General features: G+C 38.2%; 1 protein-coding gene across 1 annotated transcript in view; it reads left to right on the top strand.

Annotated features, from left to right (window-relative positions):
- col4a1 (collagen, type IV, alpha 1) overlaps positions 1-18,482 on the top strand; it is a 51,487-nt gene that overhangs the window by 16,200 nt on the left and 16,805 nt on the right. Inside the window, exons 2-18 of the mRNA XM_034694473.1 lie at positions 9,041-9,094; positions 12,974-13,063; positions 13,192-13,236; positions 13,385-13,429; positions 13,608-13,670; positions 13,814-13,867; positions 14,090-14,116; positions 15,156-15,230; positions 15,367-15,429; positions 15,604-15,639; positions 15,754-15,792; positions 16,945-17,034; positions 17,165-17,200; positions 17,325-17,384; positions 17,522-17,557; positions 17,659-17,703; positions 17,797-17,829. Of these exons, the coding sequence (XP_034550364.1) occupies positions 9,041-9,094; positions 12,974-13,063; positions 13,192-13,236; positions 13,385-13,429; positions 13,608-13,670; positions 13,814-13,867; positions 14,090-14,116; positions 15,156-15,230; positions 15,367-15,429; positions 15,604-15,639; positions 15,754-15,792; positions 16,945-17,034; positions 17,165-17,200; positions 17,325-17,384; positions 17,522-17,557; positions 17,659-17,703; positions 17,797-17,829 (891 nt within the window). The remainder of the gene's footprint in view (positions 1-9,040; positions 9,095-12,973; positions 13,064-13,191; positions 13,237-13,384; positions 13,430-13,607; positions 13,671-13,813; positions 13,868-14,089; positions 14,117-15,155; positions 15,231-15,366; positions 15,430-15,603; positions 15,640-15,753; positions 15,793-16,944; positions 17,035-17,164; positions 17,201-17,324; positions 17,385-17,521; positions 17,558-17,658; positions 17,704-17,796; positions 17,830-18,482) is intronic.

Here is an 18,482-nt window from a genome sequence, read left to right as displayed (position 1 = left end):
AACATCTTGGAGTAACTATGCCACATTAGAAAGGTGCACAGGAGCTTGTGAAACTCATTTAAACACACTGAAATACAAAACAAAGCTATTATTTTTCCAGTGAGTCCATAAGAGAAACCCAGATGTTTATGTGAAAGTTCATGGATACGTTCAATTTAACAACGTTGCACAATATTTACTGCCGGGACACAGAGCCAAAGTTTCATTGCGTGTCTTTAAGAGTAATTGCATCAGCCAACTTGAAATCACCCCAAACCATACAACATAATGTTAACACAAAACTAAGTGATGCAACAAAGTGGGTAAGTTGTGTATTTCTCTCCACATGGATAAGCAATTGTTAGAGAACACGTGGTCGAGAAGCCATATGGTGGTTTTAGAGATTTTCCTACTTTACTACAAAACAAGTGAGTCAGAGGGACAAGGACTGTCCAAACCTCCAAGATTTATTTGGCTGAGGGGCTTTTATTGTTACCAACACATGGGAGAAAACCAGGCTGCAAAACAACAATAATATGCCCTTACAAACATCCAAGAGAGTGACTCAGTGACTAGCATCATGCTGGTGGCACTGGTGGGGCATTTAAACCCTGAATTCTTGCAAATTGAAGCCATAGATTTTTATTGCAGCCCCTAAGTCCAAAGAAAATAAAGAATATTGAATACTGAAACTGAAAAATGATATTGTTTTAGGAATCATGTATGCTCATTGTAAATTTGATGGCAGCAAAACATTTTAGAAAAGTTGGAACGGGGACAACAAAAACTGTGAGAAAGTTGTGGAATGCTATAAAAAGGCCCTCCAGAGGGAATGGGTCTCTCAGGAGTCAAGACGGGAAGAGATTCTCTACTCTGTGAGAGACTGCGTGAGCAAATGGTTCAACAATGTCAGGATAATGCTTGTGTAAAGTGTGACATCTTTCTCCTTGCTTTTTGGGGGGCATTCCCCTTTTCTGTTTCTGTGTTTGTCTCCACATGAGTTTCTGATGGGTGGGGTTTTGCCACACCTGGAAGGACCTAGTCAGTCTCTCAGATACATTTAAGATCAGGCAATTGACCGGCACTCTCTCTCTCTCACACACACACTCATCCTCTTCCTGTTGCTCCACTTGGCACCATGCCTTTTTTAACCCTCCTGTCAAATTGACCCTTTTTAAGGTCTATTTTAGGCAACATATTCCTTCCAAACCAGCATAAATGCAGCATAAAAATATGGGCAGCATGTGACAGAAGAGATGTCGTGTTAATTTATCAAAATCACTTCATAAGAAATAAAAAAAAAATCAAAATGTAAAAAAAAAAAAAAAAATCTATGTCATGTAAAACTATTTGTTTTATGCTTAGGGCTTTCCAATGTACATTTTAAAAAGTTTTAACATTAATTGAATTAAAAATTAGTGAGTTATCCTAATTAAACCATGATCTGAGTGAATTGAAGAACACCAATGGACTAAATCTTGATTTAAATGGTTAGGAATGGTGTTAAAAATTTGATTTAAAAAAATGTTTATTGGGATTTTTTGGGGTTCTGACACTTTTAGATAATTGAATATGCCCCGGGTAAAATTGACCCAGGAACATTATTGCTACTCCAGAGAAACGAACATAACAGCTGTTTAGTTTTGTGGTTTAATACACCAAATGACACGCTACACACATCCTTAGCTTGCTTGACAACAAACACTCAGATTCACTGGTTAACGGCCTCATCTGTTATTTTTGTTTTTCCTTAGAGAGATTTAAAATAACATTTTGGTCACTGAACAGTATTAAAAATACATTTTGATTGAATTTTAATAAACCAAAATTTCACATATTTAAAAAGTGTTAACATGCAATACACCTAAATACTCAAACAACAAGTTTGTAATAGCTAAGTATTGCAGAGTGAAGCAACACTGTTCAGCATTGTGAGAAAAGCATTTCACTTGAGCTCAAAAACGTCAAGAAAGTGAATCTGAGCGAGTTATCTGGTTTCCTCCTTCATATCAGTGTGGAAGGAAGGCCCCTCTCTGGAGATAAACTCTGGCATTTTTTTGGGGTCAAATAATTTTCTCTGGCAACACAGATTTTCACATCACAGGGTCAGGAACATTGTTGTTTTGTTTTCTGAAAAAAGAAAACAGTCCACCAAAGCGTGTTTGTTTTTTTTTTCTGCAATGATGGCAGCTAGAAGTTTGTTGAGTGACTCTCTTGAAGCATATCAGCTTTACATTTTCACAACTTTTTAACAAAGTATGCTCAGGCTACAATTTTTACTGTTTGTCTTGATTATACTGCGTTTTAGTGTGTTGACTATGAACATACATATGTAAAGAAGGGACAGGATGTGAACTGATAAACTTCTCCCACACACTTTCTCCCCTCTGGGGTGTTGTTAGACATTTCAGCAGAGGTGGGTTGGGGGGTTATGGCAGGAATGTTCCTGGAATGTAATGTAGTTTTCAGAAAAGTCTGTGGATGACATTCACCAGATGTTTTAGTGATCTTCACTTTGCCTGAACATGGAAGTATAGATGTACATGAGAAACCTACAGCTGTTCTGAATGCACAATTTGAACAGTGATGGGAGCTTGTCTGCCTCCGTGTGGTTTTAAATGGTACTGTTGAAATACTCACCAGAGCAGCTGTGTACAAAATGAATGTAGCAGGTAAAAATTGATGAAAACAAAATAATTGTGCGTCTCAAGATAAAAGTTTTGAACATTCAAGGAAACCTTTAAGTGAACTTAACATGTTTTGAGATTGTCTGCAATACATGAGAAGTTCATATGCATTATTTGGCAAGCATGCTGCATAGACAGGAACCCTATCTAAAGTAACAGAGCAAATTTTCCTCCAGGGGAGTATGTGATATGATTAAATGCTCCAGAAAAAAAGAAAATGGACCATGTAATGAGTTTAATTTGGCCAGTTAGTACACTGTGTTTCACGTATTCAATGTCAGCAAGGTGATCTCAGTCAGTCAATCTGGGAATCTTCAATGGAGACTGATAAAGCCAAATCCATGCACGCTAATTAGTACCAGGCTGTGTTTTCCCCAGCCAGGAGATATCTCTTATTACTTTTCTCTTTCTAGGATTCAGTTATGAAACATCTCTATACCCTCAGCCTTTGGTTTACATTAAAATTGTTTGTATTTAAGTCACGATGATCTCTAACAAACTCCAGAGAAAACATTAGTCATCACTTCCTCTCTTCTGATTGGTCTCAAAGCTGGACTTATGTTTCTTATGATGTCAGACATCTCAAGCAAGTGTTGTTGAAAGATCAGGGCCTTCTGGGATGAAGTCTGGACTGATGTAACCTCTGACACATACTAACTAACTCTGAGATCTGAGATACATGGACATGAGATATAAAATCCTGTGAATGTGCCTCTGTGTACACAAATCTCGGCCTCCTCCCTTGTTTGCATCTTTTAAGATTCTGTCAAAGCAAACGTTCTGGTCTGTACTTCCCTGCCAGCTCCAGCAGCAGTAAACAATCACAAACACACTGTCATACACACATGATTATGATAAGTCACTGTTTTGCACAGCGCCCAGTTAACATAAACACTCTGCCACTGTACGTCATATTGATTTTTTCACAGTTTGCAGACATTCAAACCTGCCATCCTGGTTTAGGATTCACATAAACACTTTTCTAGAGACACGTGAGGCTGCAGAGGTTTACTGGATCTGATACAGTCTCTCCAGAGAGCAGTGACTCACCAGCTTCTGTGTATCAACACTCATCGCTGCAGACTCTCAGACCTCTGCTCTGTCTGTTTGCTCTGTGGAGAATCAGGATGTTTGGACAGAGTGACATCATCATTATCCCCTTGTTTTTTCAAATGTGAACACCAGGGTACTACCCTGTCAGTGTGTGCCACTGTGTAAAAGATTCTACATTACAATTAAAGATCAAGCATTTCATTACTCCTTGATAGTGAAATTAGTGTACTGACAAGCCACAGACAAGTAGTTTTGTGTTGTTGAAAGTAAGTAGCTAGTATTCTATTAACTTGAAAAGTCTGTAACAATGACTGATTTTAAAATGTCAGTCTTTTTGTTAAATAATTGTCTGAAATGTAACAAGTAACTGTACATATCATTGAAGGTTATCCAACTTTTGTTCAGAAATAACAATATAGGTCAGTCATCAATAACCTCCATTTAAGGAAATAAAATGTACTTGTGCTGCATAAAAAATGATAAGGGGACTACATACAATTTTATGGGCGGGAATCAATTGGTAAGTCATGATGCAATATGGTACGATACGATTGAATGCGATATGATACGATGTTAGGATACGATGTGTTTTGTTACGATAAGATGTTACGATACGATGTGCGATGTTGCGATACGATGATGAAATACGATGCTACGATACGACGTTGTGATACGATGTTGTGATACGAGGTTGTGATATGATGTTGCGATACAATGTCGTAATATGATGTTGCAATACGATGTTCTGATATAATGTTCAATACGATGTTGCGATACAATGTTAGGATACAATGTTAGGATACAATGTTGCAATACGATGTTCAATACGATGTTACGATACAATGTTACGATACGATGTTGCGATACAATGTTCAATACGATGTTACGATACGGTTCTATGATACAATGTTACGATACAATGTTCAATACAATGTTACGATACAATGTTCAATACAATGTTCAATACAATGTTACGATACAATGTTACGATACAATGTTACGATACAATGTTACGATACGATGTTACGATACAATGTTGCGATAAAATGTTACGATACAATGTTACAATAAAATGTTCAATACAATGTTACGATACGGTGTTATGATACAATGTTACGATACGATGTTACGATACAATGTTCAATACAATGTTACGATACGGTGTTATGATACAATGTTACGATACGATGTTACGATACAATGTTCAATACAATGTTACGATACAATGTTCAATACAATGTTCAATACAATGTTACGATACAATGTTACGATACAATGTTACGATACAATGTTACGATACAATGTTACGATACAATTTTATACAATACGATGATATTACACGATACAATATGATACGATACGCTTTGATACAACACGTTATGATCCAGTATAGTACTTACGTTATGATACAATATGATATGTGCAATATGTTACGATAGAATACAATATGTATGTGATAGGATACGGTATTATACGGTTTGATTGATATGATACAAAACCTAAAACATTTGACTATGAAAAGAGAGCAGGATGAGATTTTTTTGTCAAGAAACACTCAAGACACATTTATATGACAGAATCAGCAAAGGCTGCTTTGTCCACACGGGGCGCCAATTTCAACACAGACCAAAGTTCCTCACAGGAGCTATAAGTACTTATAAAAAGAACATTATTCAGTACAGTGCTCACATAGGTGTGTTAATGTTCCTCCAAACCGTAAAGTCAGGTAAAGTCATGTCTTCAAAGACCGACAGACATGTAATAGATTTAAAAGAAAAAAAGACAACAAATAAGGGGAGATTAAAGGTGAAGGTATACACAGCTGCCTGTTTCCTTTGTCCACCATCCGTCTCAGTGATGTTAGCCTTTGGCATTCATGTTGAATTATCCCCTGGATTGTGGTTGAACTAGATAATCAGAGCCCTCATCAGTTATTTGATAAAGTCCCCTTTAGATTCCCTTTTTCTGCCCAGATACCATTTCAGACAGATATCTGCTCTTTGGCTGCAAGGCTCATTAGGGAGATTCTTTTTTGTGCAGATGTCAGTTTGGTCTTTGTGTTTTATCTCGCATCTGGTGTTTGGGTTCATGCCAGTGCATGACGGACGCAGAACGAAAACAAACAGGAGAAATCAAAGTGCTTTGATGTACCTGCAGATTGCTGTGCCGTGTTTGGAGGAGCAGCAGCAGACATCACAGGGTGGTGGTGGCCTTTCATCACAGGCGAGCACACAGAGCGTCTTCATCGTTATGATGGTTTGAGGTTTGGGTTCACTGGTTGTGCCCCCATTATGCAGGAATCTGTGCTTGGTTGAATTACACCTCAAAGGGGATGAAGAAAAACTGCAGACAAATACAAAATCTGACAGAGAGCAACAGGTGAATGAGGGGATACTTCAGCAACTTTTCAACTCAAGCAGCTGGGATTTACTTGTGCAGTGCTGACAGAGTATGCTCCCTCATTATATTAGCGTGTCTTAACTCCCTTTGCAAATTGTCATAGAAAAAAATCCTGTTAATCTGGCACCAGGAGACCTTATTGCTGTGAGCCAGCAGGTTTGCCATAATACAACCCACATGTACTTTATTCTGAAAGTCAATATCCCTTTTCCTCTGTTTGTCCTGTGACGCTAATCTGATCCGAGGCAGGTGTTCCCGAAGTTAACCTGTGCCATAACAGGAAATAATCCTGTGAAAGAAATATACTTAGAGAACCAGAAGCAGAGAGGTGAGATTGGAGTGACGTAAAGGTGTTTAAGAAATAGGGGTGGGAAATGACGTATTCTAGCAGACCACACGTGTCATATACAGCAAATGGATGAGAATTAGCGCTGTAATGCAGGGTGGGGGCACTCAGAGCACCTCCTGAGAGGGAAGTCTATTTCCCGTTGTTTCCCATGGAATTAGAGGCACACATTAGGTCAGTTATCAGGTATGTTGAAGGTGGCGTGTAGGAAGAAAGACAGGATATAGGCTATAGAAAATGTAGAATTAAGAATGACTTGTCCATGTCAGTGGGAACAGATTGTGATGAATGGTCATGGAGCCATTTATTTGTTGTGTGTGAGTGTGAGAACAAGAAACAGACGGAGATATAAATATTTGTGGGTAGTGTAGCTGTTCACTCTCTGAACAGGCCTGTCCAAAAAGCCCTGACAGACTTTTGGCTGGACGCCTCACACGTGAGTCTGGAAACAGCTGGATGGTGGAGTAGAGGGGAAGAGTATAGAGGAGCGATGGAAGGCAGAGCCAAGGCAGTGGAGGCCAGTTCCCAGGCTCCAGCCTCTAGAGACCCCAGAGGAGAGGAGAGGAAATGGGGTAGGGTGGGGGGGCTAAATGGGCTGAGAACAGCTGCATGCATGTCTTTCTGCAGCCAATGAGTGACTCTTCATGTGGCTTAAAGGTATAAAGCCTGTGTTTGCTGTGTCTAGGTCAGTCAAAACTATAATATCTGTCAGCATCCCTTTGTACATATTCCAAGATGCTATATTTATGTGTCTCTCCCTTATTTTTAGTTCTAGCTTCTAAACAAGATAAGGTGCCCCACACCAAAAGTTATAGCAGCAACTGCAGGTGCTTTACTTCCAATACCTCACTTAGATAGACATAAGGTTAGGTCCCCATATATTTTATAGCTATATGTTAGTATGTTAATAAGTGGGTCAAATGAGCAAGTGTGAGTGAACTGTATTGCCTGTAAAGAAAAAAATCACAGAATGTTCTGTTAATTCCATATTTACCAGTAGCATGCTAATTAGCACCTTTTAGCTTATTGTTTTTGATTGTTAAAGTTTTACAGCTGGATGCGCAAGTGTTTTGTTCGACTCTAAATTATCAAAAAAAGAAGTGTACACTACATGTTGGACAGTGGGCATCTAAAGTCAGAAAATAGTAGGGTAACTTTAGCATGTAGCAGAACAAGCTAATTTACAACAGGCACCAAATGAGTCCAAACAGGAAGCGAAAAGAATCTGACCGCTGAGCTTCACTTTATCAGGTGGCCAGAAAAACAGCTTAAGATACATTCAAGTGTTTTCTGTTGGATGTGTAAATAAGTATATTTGGCGAACAGTTTTGTATTTAAAACTGATGACATGTTAAAAGCATAAACTAAGAGGTGTTAGGAGACCATAGACATATATACGTAGACGCCTCATTAGGTGCTGTAGCGTAATCCAGCGTCGCCGCCATATTGGATGGGTGCTCTCACTCTAGGATAGCACCAGAGCCTAACGGAGTCCACCCAGAACGAACAACTATGCCGGTATTTTGTGCAGCCTACGGTTTCAATAACCACCGCAGTATTGAGAGCAGATCATGTGGGATTACCTTTCACACGTTTTTAAATGTTTTATATTTTTAAATGTTTTAATGTGGGACAGCACCCTGTATCATAACTACATTTCTGTCGTTTGTAACAAACCAAACAGTGTGAAAATCGGGTTAAAATTCTAATTATTGTAGTTGGGCATACACCTTCTTCAGTAGAAATAAATGCACTGGGGGGCGTATTGGGCACCCATCCAAGATGGCGGCTGCGCTGATACATCAGCTCCAATATGCAGCTGCAGTCTATGAGGCATCTACCTATGTATGTCTATGGTCACAACATTGGGAATGCTCTCTCAACCTAACTAGGTCAACCCAGCAAAAGGCAAAGATGCAGAGCTGAGGCGGGCCTTCTACCCTCCTGGCTTATTGCTACATTATGCCCACCTGTCTATCAAGTTGTCCACGCCCCTTATTTGGGCTAATTACACACAATTTGCAGCATTAATATCTTTATATCCAAATAAGGAAGTTATAGGAACATTCACTTCCCACACAGTATGTATACTTGAGGTTGCTGCTTGGTCTAGAGAGTGTGTTATGCTGCTGCCAAGTAGCCACAACAGTTGTTAATGCATGTTCAAGCTGCCACTGAGTGCAGAGAGCCGGTGAACTCTTGATTCATATGTTGACTCTTGGATTCATTTACTGTTTTTAACCTATAAACGCTCATCTGTAAGATAGATCAGCAAGGGTGCATGACTGCAGAAGTCTGTCTGAAACTCACTATGATGATTTAGGGTGTCAGTGGGATATCTGTGAGCCATCTGGCAGAGGCAGGGCCCTAACATGCTATAAAAGAATGAAGAGGTTGAAACACTGAACACATGATGGAAGACATGACATGACCTTCAGCAGGTGTCTGTTGTGGTGTTGTGCTAGCAGACCTTTGTTAAGTGTCATTTACTTGTCCAACACAATGCTGTGCTCTTTTTAAATGTTTAATTTATACATGATGGGTTATTAAATGGTATGTATCTCTTCTCCCGCAGGGCTGTGGGGCATCATGTGGAAAATGTGACTGCAGTGGTGTGAAAGGAGGAAAGGTGAGATTTTCATCCGCACCCTTTTTATTTTTGTTAAACAACTCCTGTGCATTTCTTTACTTATTTACATCAGGCCTTCATATTAATACGTGCCTCTATAGCAAAGTGCTGTTTTTTCTAAGTTCACAGCAGGCCACAGCAGATGTAACACTGTGCTCTATATTCTGTATAATGGGGTCAGCCCAGTGGGACAGACTCGAGTGGGGTTTGGATGGAGGAGCAGAGGATGAGGCTCAGTCACGGAGCAGAGACCAGGATGGGAACACAGAGATCAGTTTGAATTAGAGCATGTCCGCACACACAGCTGGGCTGAAGGCCTTCTTCCCATCAGACAGGGGGCTTAGGGATACAGATGTACAAGTGAAGGAGACACTAGACATGAACTGGATATCAGCCATTGACCTGTCAGCACTTTAGCATGGGTGTTAATCACTGACCTGAAACACAAAGCTTTTCAAAATAACCTTATATGTGTTTAACCCTCCTGTTATGTTTGTTTCTCTGAAACAACAGGTTCTTGGGTCAATTTGACCCGGGGCATATTCAATTATCCAAAAGTGTTCAAACCCCTTAAAACCCCAATACACTTTATCTTTAATCAAATTTTTAGCTCCATTACTAACCATTTAAATCAAGATTTGGTCCATTGGTGTTCTTTAATTCTAACAGATCATGGTTCAATGAGGATAAATCACTCGTTTTTCATTAAAATTAATGTTAAAACTTTTTTTAATGTACATTGGAAAGCCCTAAATATAAATACAATAGTTTTATATGACATAGATTTTTGTTTATTATATTTTACATTTTGAATTTTTTTTTTTTTGTAGTGATGTTGGTAAATTAACACGACACCTCTTCTGTCACATGCTACCCAGATTTTTATGCTGCATTTAGCTGGTTTGGAAGGCATATATTGCCTAAAATAGACTTTAAAAAGGGTCAATTTAACCCACAACATAACAGGAGGGTTAACTGTAACAAACAAACAAACAAAATAATATGGGAGTAACATATAAAATACATCTTTGTTGATCTTGTGTGATACTTTTATTACAATCTTGCTTTAAAAGACAAAAACAACATCAAATCTTTCTTACACACAAGTATAACTTAAGTGGCCTTATATTACTTATACTACTGCATTTTATTTAGAAAGGGCTCTCACTGGTAAAACGGTAGATTATCATCCACAGGATAAAGTTTGGAGATGTGAAGGGATTTGCAGGAAAGGACAAACACAAAAAGTGTTACATCTTTCAGTTCCTCCTTATCTTTGCTTTTTGGCGATGAAATGTGGAATATTTCTTAAAAGGAAGACTACAACTTTATTTTTTATTTGCACAACTAGAGAAAGGTTTAAATCAGCACCTTAATGTGGATTTACTTCTCACTTCCACTCCTGCTGTGTGAGTGTACATGAGTATTATTGGCTTGGTTCTATCAGACCAATGCAGAGTGTTATCTCTCCTCTAAGTGCAACAGTCTGGCCTTTTATGGCTCATTCTTACAGCAACAGTAGCCAAACGTTGAGCCTACCCGACAACAACAGATGTACTGACTGTGTTCAGTGGAGCTCGGCCAAATCCGCTGTGGATTCAAAGCCTCTTTGTGCCTGGAAAGTTGCAGAAAAACCCCAAACAGCCTTCTGAAAAAATCTCCTGTAAGCTTTATTTCCAGTGATATCACTTCCTGACATCGCACAACAGGAGTTGCTGTGGTAACCGGCTGAAGATTCCCATGGTTCAAGATGCAGTGTGTTTCTCTTGACTGATGGGAGTCAGGTGTTTTGTGGTCAGGGACTGGGAATCATTCAAATGGTGTTTAATATGGTTCCATTTAGTCTGCTGCTAAGCTTGGCACATCACTCTCTCAGGCTTTGGCAGCTTAGCTAAGGAGATAACTGGAGCAGGACTCTGATTCACAACACAATGCTGCCATCTAGTGGCTGAAAGTGCAAATAACATAAAGTGTATGAAGCATTCTGGGTCACTTTAAGGTAACTGCAGGGGTCAAGTTTTTGGATTAGCTTTAACTGATATTTGTTTAGTCATATTTTAGTATTGGAAAAACCGAACTAAAAACAATAACTACTTAAGTCTTATAATTGATTGAAATTATTTATATTAAATTTACTTAGCAGTTTTCTCACTGGATTGATACATATGGGTTGTGTGTTAACTTAAAGGGGGGGGGGGGATAAGATTGCAACATTATTTTGTGTTCATTTCAAGCGGCAAACTCCGGTCTCAAATGATGAAGCCAATGCGGAAGTGTTATAAACTGCAATACATCGAAAATCCGCTTGAGGCTGGCTGCAGAAACACCGGAAACCACATAGATATGAATGGGAAAAAGACGATCTTTGCAGCATTAATAAACATGTTTACAGCCTGGTTCAAAAAACGGCTTGGCCCTACAACGCTAATCTCTCCAATGGCTCACACTGTACGGGGGCTGAATTTTTTTCTAACATGACGGTTCAGAAGATATTAAGATTATGAGTTTTGCCCAAATAAGGACATGACTGACGTGACTCCCGGTCGGGAACACACAGCCATTGGCTAAGAGACTCACACTACGTCACACTCTGCCTAGTTCAGTTCCGCATTACCAATATGGCTGCCACCGTCGATTTGCTTCAAAACAGCTCTCAGGAACAGATGGGTGACGTCACGGATACTACGTCCATATTTTTTACAGTCTATGGTTCATTTACAAGAAAATCAAATAATGCAACAAATTATATTGCGATGACATCATAAACTCTTTTTATCCCAGTGGATAAAAATTAATGAAATACACCTCATCGAATGCATTTGATGACCCCCAGAAGTGTCTTAACTTTAAGATATAAGTATCCATGCTTAATTACATATTAATAAATACAGTACTCCTACTACTAAAACAGATACATACATGGTACCATAGTTTTAGAAATTCTTCTGTTGTTTCACTTTTTCTGTGGATGCCAACTTCATGCCACATAGAGCCATTAAATCATATAAGATAAGATAAGATAAGATAAGATAAGATAAGATAAGATAAGATAAACTTTATTATCCCAAAAATTTGTGGTGGACATAAGTGCAGGGCTGCTCACAAACAATACATTCATTCAACACACCAACATACAATAGCATGCCCACTATCAAAATAAGAAACTATCAATACCAATAATACAATAAATACAATAAATAACAATGTGGCAGTAAAAAGCAATATCATATTAACATTAGTGTAGAGTAAGATTTTTTGTGCCTGATTGTAATTTTTCTTATCACTTTCATGGCACATTTTAAAAAGTTTTTCAGGGCGCTAGTGGCCTAGCGGTCTAAGCACCCTACGTACAGAGGTTACAGTCCTCGTCGCAGGGGTCGCCAGTTCGATTCCCACCCAGTCGACCATTTCCTGCATGTCTTCCCCAGCTCTCTACTCCCCACATTTCCTGTCTCTCTTTAGCTGTCCTGTAAAATAAAAGTAAAAAGGCCAAAAAATATAACTTAGTTTTTTAATTTTAGATTTACATTGAACAGATAGAGGGCCAAACCAGGATGCCATCCCATATCTGATCAGACTTCGCATGACAGCATTATAGAAGGTCAACATCACACTCGTACTTACACCAAACAATCTGAGTCTACCAAGAAAATGCAGTCTTTGGGCCAATTTGGCACACAAGAAATCAACATGAACATTCCACTTTATAAGTTATCCATCTGAATACCCAAATACTTATAAGAATCTACCTGCTCAATTAGACCATCGCTAATTAAAACGGGGTCATGTGATCTGACTGCCCTGGGGTCAAATATCAACTCTTTAGTTTTGATACTGTAACATACTACATCATCATCCTTGATGTTTTATGGTTCACAGGGTGAGCGTGGGTTTCCTGGTCTCCAAGGTAATATGGGATTCCCTGGGATGCAAGGACCTGAGGGGCCACCAGGCTCAATGGGCTTCAAGGTAAGTCAGCTCTCAAGTTAAAATAAAAAAACCTTCATGACTTTTGGTTGACAATACTTTGGTATCATAGTCCAAACCTGTGGCATTATAAATGTATTTCTTCCCCCCTTATCATCTGTTTCTTGTAGGGAGATTTTGGTGAACCCGGGGCTGCTGGGATGAAAGGAGTGCGGGTAAGTAAAAAAACTGCCTACAAACAGTATATTATGGTTAAGTATGATGTTGATAGTGTGATATGATATATAACAGACTTCTATTCCACAAAGTATTGCTTTTGTTTTGTTGTGAGACAGTTATGCTGATGTATTTGTGATTGTGCAGGGTCCTCCCGGTCTGCCAGGTTTCCCAGGAAATCCAGGACTTCCAGTAAGTCTGAGGAGCTTTCTTCATGTGTGATAGAATAAATCCACACCAATTGATCAAAACAAAAACCTTCAAATGAACACTGTTTTAGATGACCAGGTTACACTTTGGGCTACATTTTACATTTTGGCGGTGTGTGTAGCTTGTCTTGAATTGTCTACTTGTGTGAACCCACTTTTAGGGTATCAATGGAAACGATGGCCCACCAGGTATTCCAGGTATCCCAGGATGCAATGGAACTAAGGTAAGCCTCTCCTTAAAGTGTTTGTTTCTTTTCAGCAGGACAGATTTGTTCTGTAAGGATTTGGCTCTGTTTCTGATATCTTTTGACACATTTTATTCACAGTGTTCATGCTTTAAGACTCTGTGTGTTTCTGTTTGTTTCAGGGAGATAAAGGAAGAGATGGCATTCCTGGTTTTCCAGGCGTTCAAGGACCTCCTGTAAGCAACAATGACACCCATGATGCCACTGTCCTGTTAAAACACAATTTAAATCATCAAAACTGAAACAAAACCTGAACCTTGTTTGAATTTGTGCATTCAGTATGGTTATTTAGACCAAGTTGTAGTATACGGCTGTTGAAGTTAAAACATAATGATACTTTGGATATGAAAAAATATGTTACATCTGTGGTTATGTTAACATTTTCCTCTCCCTTTTAGGGCATTCCCGGAGTCCCTGGAATGAAGGTCAGCTGAAATTCATGAAACCTTATCCAACATACACCATGTTTACATGGTCTCAAACGATAACCATATACGCATTGACTGTTATAAGATTTAGATGAGCTATCATGGTATAATACATTGGTAAAGTTTGGTGTCTTGGGGCCAGAAAACACCATATTTGGGAGATATGATTGAACTGAAGAAGAGCAAAGGGTTGACAAAAATGTAGCATTTAAATGTATTTAAACAAGATTTAAATAATGTATATATACCTGAAAGGAAACAGGGTTGCCATAAGTGTCTTTTAGTATGACTGAACGCTGACTAAGGCATTTTTAGTTTGTCGTTTCAGTAGTGTGTCTGCTTGCCACATGCTAAAGCAAACCCTTTATTCTTGTCTGTTTTACTAAAGTCCATCATAATTTACAAAACAGACATCATGCTGTATTGAAGAAGACTTGAATCTAGCAATTGAGACCATAAAGTCATTTAAAAATCAATCAATCAATCTTTATTTATATAGCACCATATCACAACAAATGCTATCACAAGACCTTTTGCAAACAGAGTATGGTCTACACCATACTCTATGTTAAATTATTAACAAAGACCCAACATCAAGACAGGATAAGATCCAGTCCCATCTTACAGGCAGGACTCTGTCTGATCTCATCTTAATCCACCATGAGTAGAGCACTTTGCAGCATTTAGCAAGTTATAGTGGCAAGGACAAACTTCCTTTTAACAGGCAGAAACCTCGAGCAGAACCAGACTCATGTTTGACAGCCATCTGCCTCGACCGTGTTGGGGTTGGAAAGAGGGGGATGCAGAGATGAAGAGATGTTTCCTATGGTAATATGTAAAATAAGAAGTAGGGGGGAAGTGATGTTCCCCTCTGCTGGCCATCAGGAAGACCACAGATTTAATGCACCTCTGCATTGGCTTCTATTTACAGCCCAGGAGGCTACACTCATTATGTTATATGCATGATTATACCTCATTAGGCAGTATGATGCAACATGAATTTTACCAAACCATTGCTGCATTTTGTCACCCACAGGGCGACCCTGGTGGTGTGATCGGAATTGTTCCCCTCAAAGGAGACAGAGGCTTCCCTGGCATACCTGGATTACCTGTACGTTTTGTTTTCTTGTGTTTGTGTATGTGCTATAAGCGTTTTTGAGTGTGTAAAGAGACAATCTGAGAATCTGTAATCAGAGTTTTTATTAAACCTGACTCTTCCCTCACATATTTACCTATTTACCTCTTAGGGATCAAATGGACTCACTGGACCCTCTGGACCACCAGGACCTCCTGGCTTTCCAGGACTCAAGGTGAGTTATTTATTCAGTGATTGAAACCTATCGTAACTGATGAACTTTATGGGCACAGAAATATTAGATATACAGATGATAATCAGTGAATAAAACAGCTATGTATGCTGTAAAGAGCATAAATTAGTACTGCTGTCATCACTTTGTTTGACTCTATAAATGCCTGTTTTGCAGGGTGATTCTGGCCTCCCTGGGCCCCCTGGAGAGAAGGTGGGACTTTATAAGATGTTTTCTGCAACTATAATTTTACAAATGTCAAATACCCTATAACTCTATCACCCTGCTAACATGTTATTGTCTTTTTGCTTATGTTATCACCTGCAGGGTGACCGACTGGCCTTTGTGAGTGAGAAAGGAGAAAAGGTGAGAATTATTGTTATTTATATATTTTCATTTAAAAAACAAAAAACAATAAAACAACAGAAAATGACTACAGTGGGAGAATTTTAAAGTTAAAAAATAAAACATTATGAATAAAATGTCTTTCTTGTGTGGTATTATTTAAGAAAAAAATCAAGCTTCAGTTATTTGTATTCAGTTATGTGTGGATTAGATCTCAGTCAGATTCCTTATTTTAGCAGTTTTATATGTAATTTGAATGTTATGAGGTTAGCAAAGGATTACCTATTATTACCCTGTTGACACAACCTTCTTTACTTTAACCCTCCTGTTATGTTGCAGGTCAAATTGACCCTTTTTAATTCTAGGCAATATATGCCTTCCAAACCAGCTAAATGCAGCATAAAAATCTGGGCAGCATGTGACAGAAGAGGTGTCGTGTTAATTTATCAACATCACTTCATAAAAAATAAAAAAAATAAAAATGTAAAATAAAATAGAATAAAATCTGTCATGTAAAACTATTGTATTTATATTTAAGGCTTTCCAATGTACATTAAAACAGTTTTAACATGAATTTTAATTGAAAATCGAGTGAGTTATCCTCATTGAACCATGATCTGTGTGAATTAAAGAACACCAATGGACCAAATCTTGATTTAAATGGTTAGTAATGGAGTTAAAAATTAGATAAAAAAAAATGTGTATTGGGATTTTTTGGGGTTCTGACACTTTTGGATAATTGAATATCCCCCGGGTCAAATTGACCCAGGAACATTATTGCTGTTCCAGAGAAACGAACATAACAGGAGGGTTAAGCTACCCTCCCAACATTCTTGATAACCTTATGACTGAAATGAAGATAACTTTATTGTTTATAACGTGGTTGTAATGTAAAGTGTTACAGAGGGAGCCCATGCTCCACATACCAAGTAGCAACATTACAAAATGTTATTATTAAAATATTTAGACAATCAATCAACCAATCAAGTTGTATTTATCACATGCAAACATAAAGGTAAATGTAAATCATAAAAGCCAAAAAAAAAAGTCTTTACAAAGACTTGCCTTTTCTCAGTGTATCTGGAATAATCTAAATCCTCCCATCTACTTGGTTTAATTCTATAATTTCACATTTAATTATAAACTAATGTGATTTTTGACATCTCCCCGCAGGGTGACAGAGGATTTCGTGGTCCCCCCGGCGCACCTGGACCCCCACAGGAAGTGGGAGGAGCCACCACAGTGCACATCCCTGGACAACCAGTACTAACTCATTCCTTTACTCATTGATGATACTGTTCTTATGTATAAGAATACAACATTATAAAACCTGTTTTGATGAGTACGAAAAGTATCCATGATATTTCTTTATTTTATTTTTTTTTTACTATAGGGTGACAAAGGAACCAAAGGAGACAGAGGAGAGAAAGTGAGTTTCACATTTGAAAATGTTGAGGTTTTTACTTTCATTCTTGTAAAAAAAAGTTGTTTGTTATCTTTATGCTTTTGTCTTGTTACAGACGTTACTCTAAATGCCTGATTTTATTTTGCAGGGCCATTGCATTCCGTATCATTTCGGTGTCAAAGGTGAATTTGGCCCACCTGGACCTCCCGTAAGTCTCTATGGGATTGTACAATGATGATAATAAAGAAGTTCAGATCTGGATGTCTTGGTAGACTTCTATGCAAAACTCATGAATTCCTTAAACGTCACAAACAGATTAACTAAAACCTCTCTTTGGTATTTTAGGGTAAAGCTGGCAAAGATGGAGATGATGGACAAAAGGTATCAATATCTTGTTGTATTAATCACCCAATACTCAATCACTGCTGCTTTTTTATTGTGAACTATTTGTTGCTATAATATGTGCGTCCTTTTATAAAAAGGGAGAAAAGGGCTTTACTGGTCCAACTGGCTACCCTGGCTTAGAGGTAAATAATGCACATTTGATTTCCTCTGCACATATTGTATCCTGAATAACATTATTGTCTTGAGCCATACTAAATTCTCTGCCTCTGTTTCAGGGTGCAAAAGGAGAAAGAGGACCACCAGGTGATGTAAGTGATCTCTCTCCATCTCCAGATTTGATTGTCTTACATGACCCTCTTTCTATCTCTCTAATTTACTCACTGTAGGAGTAGTCCAGTGGGTTTCTATGATGGAATGTATTTTAAAAAAAATCTAAATTAATTACATTTAGTAATGCAAATTAAATCAGAACAGAAAAGGTCAGTTCTTTGTATTGTCTCTGGAAGGTATGGGGGATTTATCAACCTGTAGAGGTGTACGTACTGAAATTACCATTGAAAAAACAATGGTCAAACCCGAACTACATCCAATGGGTACTGTAGGTTTTTAGACTGAATATCTTTGGGTTCACATTTTAATAGATAGGTAATAGATCAAGCTTTCAATAAACACGATTCTGTATTTTAATAACCTGACAAATCATATCCATTCAAGGGAGTTAAGTGTCACTACAGATCTTGGTTACATTATTAAACAGAGTGCTTACAATTGAACAGTATTAAAGATGTTGGCGCTTACTAGGAAGTGAGGGAGGGTTTCGAAAAAGATGCTGCTGAGTTGCATATTCAGTATGTTTATGGCCATAATTTGGGAAGCTTTTTTTCACATAAGGGTTCCAGAGAAAGAGTTCAAACTATTGGTTGTGTTCACCTTTATGAATTTATCTTAAATTACTACAGGG

Source organism: Notolabrus celidotus, chromosome 10 (assembly GCF_009762535.1).
Source record: "Notolabrus celidotus isolate fNotCel1 chromosome 10, fNotCel1.pri, whole genome shotgun sequence".
In the NCBI taxonomy this organism is placed as follows: Eukaryota; Metazoa; Chordata; class Actinopteri; order Labriformes; family Labridae; genus Notolabrus; species Notolabrus celidotus.
Note: the sequence above shows the minus strand (reverse complement) of the source record. Positions and strands in the feature narration are given on the sequence as shown.